The sequence below is a fragment of the Cibotium barometz genome, chromosome 1 (assembly GCF_041138505.1).
Source record: "Cibotium barometz isolate CiBa-2024 chromosome 1, ASM4113850v1, whole genome shotgun sequence".
Classification (NCBI taxonomy): Eukaryota; Viridiplantae; Streptophyta; class Polypodiopsida; order Cyatheales; family Cibotiaceae; genus Cibotium; species Cibotium barometz.
Genome location: NC_141046.1, coordinates 74,728,657 through 74,732,284, shown reverse-complemented (window position 1 = coordinate 74,732,284; position 3,628 = coordinate 74,728,657). Strand labels below are relative to the sequence as shown.

At 44.8% G+C, this 3,628-nt stretch overlaps 1 protein-coding gene across 1 annotated transcript; it reads left to right on the top strand.

Annotated features, from left to right (window-relative positions):
* The first annotated feature begins 1,240 nt into the window (after window positions 1-1,240).
* Window positions 1,241-3,381, top strand: LOC147642410 (uncharacterized). Its single transcript, XM_086808716.1, has one exon. It carries the CDS (start codon window positions 1,241-1,243, stop codon window positions 3,371-3,373), a length of 2,133 nt encoding a protein of 710 aa, XP_086664842.1. The 3' UTR covers window positions 3,374-3,381.
* Window positions 3,382-3,628: the final 247 nt, after the last annotated feature.

Genomic DNA, 3,628 nt, shown 5'->3' with positions numbered 1-3,628 from the left:
TTGAAATTGTGAAGGAACCGAAAGCTGGTTCCAATCGTCAAACTAGCATTTGGGGTGGTTGAAACTCGAAGGTTTCTAGTTAGAAATTAGAAATTAGAAATTCTATTGGAAATTCTTAACCGATTTCAAAGAATTTCCAAATTCCAATAGAATTTCTAATTTCTAACTAGAAGCACATTTCGAGTTTAAAATAATTAATATAGTCGACAATAAATAAATAAAAATTAGCTTTTTCCTATTAAAGTTGATGCATTTAAACCGTAAAGGGGAGGGGGATTTTTCAAGATCCTATTATCGGTGAAATTAATTTAAACTTTGCAGGGCGGGAGTCCAGAGATGCTTGATTTAGAAAAAGTTAGTTGATATTTGGGATATTTAATTATTTGATTACACCCCTTCTAGGTCTTAAGAGCCACATTTTTGCCACGAGTTCTGGCTAGGCGAACCGTGACTCTAGCTGGAGAGTCCAGACTTAATCGTGCCCTCTCTCTCTCTCTTCTCTCTTTTTGCATCAAATCAATCAATCAAATACACCAAGTCAAGGTAATTGATAATTGAAGACTGATTGCTAGTCGTGGTTCAAAAGAAGCGTCGTTAGTCTTTTCATGCCAGTATTCTAGCCATCGCTTGAGTCCTACCTTCATGCTCTTCACTTTCAAGTAGATGTTACCTTGCATTGTGTTTCTTAATAGCTATCATCAGCGGTCAGTCTAAACCAATTAGCCTTAGCCTATCCACTCGAAGCCCAATAGATTAGATAAAGTCCTGGCATGATTATTGTTGATTGATTGTGTAGGTCCTGGAAGACGTGAGATGTTTGATTATCTCGAGTTTCAAGGTGGCGGACAATGAATTCATCAATCACATTACTCAGTGGTAGCCGTTTGGGTCAATTATGTAGTTAGTATAGTCGTTGATAGGACGCAAGTCATTAAGAGGGAATGTTGGGGGAGTTCAGCAAGGCAATTAAATCCCAAAACATTCTTTCTCGGGTTTCTCTATCACACATTCATCAGCGGGGACGCATTTCTGAAGTCCAGAGGAATGTTCAGCTTAAGAAACGCCGCTAATTGTATGATAAGTAGTAGTATTGGAGGAATTTTTTGAATTGGGGCTCTTTACAATTATATCTCCAGCTTGGGTTTAAGTAGTATGCATTGAAGGGACGTTTAATTAAGTAGTGAGCTAGTTGTAATATAAGCGTTAAATTCCTTTTTGTAGGAAGATGAGTAGCCTAGCCATGAGTTTAAGGGGGAGGTGCAAGCGACATCCTCACCAAGCCCTGGTGGGTGTGTGCTCAGTTTGCCTGAAAGAGCGTCTGCTTGCTCTGGCACTTGAACTAGAAGAAGAAGGAGGAGAAGAAGAAGAAGATGGAGCAATAGATGACTGCTCAGAAGCTGGTGCTGCTCGCTACTCCACTTCATCCAATATCAGCTCCTCTCAAAGGACACCTAAACGGCTTAATCAACTACAAAACCTAGGCGCCAATGTTGACAGCGCCAACCAGCATGTGTTCCACACTTTGGATTACAACAGGCAAGGTGCAGTGAAGAAGCAAGTCGCAATACAGTGTCTCAGGAAGCATAAGTCTTTCACATCCTCTCCTCGCCACCTCCATGCAGTAGTGCTAGACCAAGCCCCTTTCTCTCCATCTTTTGCAGCAGGCCATGTCGGAAAGGATAATGAAGCGCACAATGCATCTCTTAATCACTTCTGCCTCGCAGGCAAGGAGGCCCAGCCCAAGGTAATGAAGAAGAAGAAGAAGCCAAGCAGCTTGTGGTCTCTGCTTCAAAAGCAGTCGCCTGCACATGAAGCGATTAAGGAGCCAGTCGTCAAGCATAGAAGAAGTGTCCAAGGGACTAGCTCCTTTGGTGGTGCCTGCAAGGAGATTGCAGGCGTAAAGCCAACTTCCAACTCAATGAGGGAGGTTCATGACAGCTTGTGTAAAGGTGATGCTTCCTCTTTGCTCTCCTCTCCGCGTGGGTTTCCTTCAGGCAGGTCAAAACTAGCTTATCATGGCGGTTTACACCAAGGCAGGCATTGCAGTGGTGGTACTGCTAACGTGGTGGATAGTGACGATGGAGTGTCATGGTTTTCTTCATTATTCCACAGGAAGGGGAGGAGGTCTAAGTCCATCTCTACTGCGTGTAACAGCAGTCCTGATGTTATGATGGGCCCGGCGAAAGCTAGGTTTTCTGTTGATGCTTCAGCAGTCCCTTGTAATCATGCCCAGGATGCAAACTTCAGGAGAAAATATGCATCCCTGTTTGAAGAAGGTCTCCCCAGAAGCCCCAAAAAGCATGCAAACCGGAGCAATGGTGCTTCGTGGGATCCAGTCACGAGTGAGCAGGACGGGTGTTTAATCCAGCCAGCTGAAAGGTCTCGACGTATGAAGCTTGCCAACTACTTGATGAACACAGGCCGTGCCAACGCCAACTCAAATCTTGATCAGGTGGTACACAAGGACCTTGTGACTATGAAGGCCTACAGCTCTCCACCTTCTGATGTTTTCATGGCAAGCTCTCGGAAGAGGGTTGTCGAGGAAGAAGTCCATGGTGGCCGTGTGGGGTGTATTAAAGCCAAAGCACCCCGAAGCCCAGGCGCTTATTGCTTGAGTAAGAGGAGCCCAAACGCAAATGCATTAACTAGCTCAAAAAGCCCACGGGTTGGTACAGGCACTGGCGCTAAGAGCTCTGCTGCCGTTTCCGCCAGCACTAATACAGGTGGTGGTTTTAGCAATAATGCTAATAGCACTTATGCATATGGTGCTAACCCTACCGGCGCTAATGCATGCGGTGCTAACTCTACTAGCAGTTATCCAAATGGTGTTAGCATTAATCCTAATGGTGCTAACAGCCCTAGAGGTGCAGCCACAGTTACCGACCTAGAATCAGAGGATGACAAGCATTTGTACTCCCGCTCTCGCAGCTGGGGTAAAACTTGGAACAAGACATTGTCTCCCATGCTTGGCTTCAAAGGAAAGCATGCTTCAAAATCATTACGGCCAAAGCAAACTGTCGCAGCAAACAATGACGATTTTATTGCTCGCCGCCAACATTTCTATAGTGACTGCAAAATAATCCAGTCTCCGCCTCCTAATGAAGAGATTAATCACGAGCAGAAGCGACCGCCCCACCATTACTCTTTCCTCAACAAAGATTACAGTGCCTTCAGCTTCTACTTCAGCCCGTTAAGGCGGAGCCGACGGAGAGCATCCGTTGATGCAGGTTGTGGAGGCGGCAGCTCAGCCGTTGGATCGGAATCCCATCAGCACATTTCCTCTCGCCACTCTGTTGACGGCAGCTCGTGGGGCTTTCGTGCATCTTACTCTACCAACTCGACGTCGAGCAAAGGCAGATCAATCAGAGCTTGATATAGACTACACTCATTCAATTGACATGTATTTATTGTTTGTTGACCATATATGTGATTACGCCAACTTTGGCATTGCCTTTTTCTTAACAGCGCAGCGCTTCTGCATCTAGCCACGGATGGCAATAAGAGCATCTTTTACGTTTCCTGTAAACAAATGTCACTTTTTCGTGCACAAAATACTGTTTCTATTGCTTCGTTCGATTATATCTTAATGTTCTGTGCATTATGGCGTTCAATATTGTATCTTAATGTT

Excerpts from the sequence above, each read along its gene's own strand:
- LOC147642410 (XM_086808716.1), top strand. The coding sequence starts at position 1,241 with ATGAGTTTAAGGGGGAGGTGCAAGCGACATCCTCACCAAGCCCTGGTG.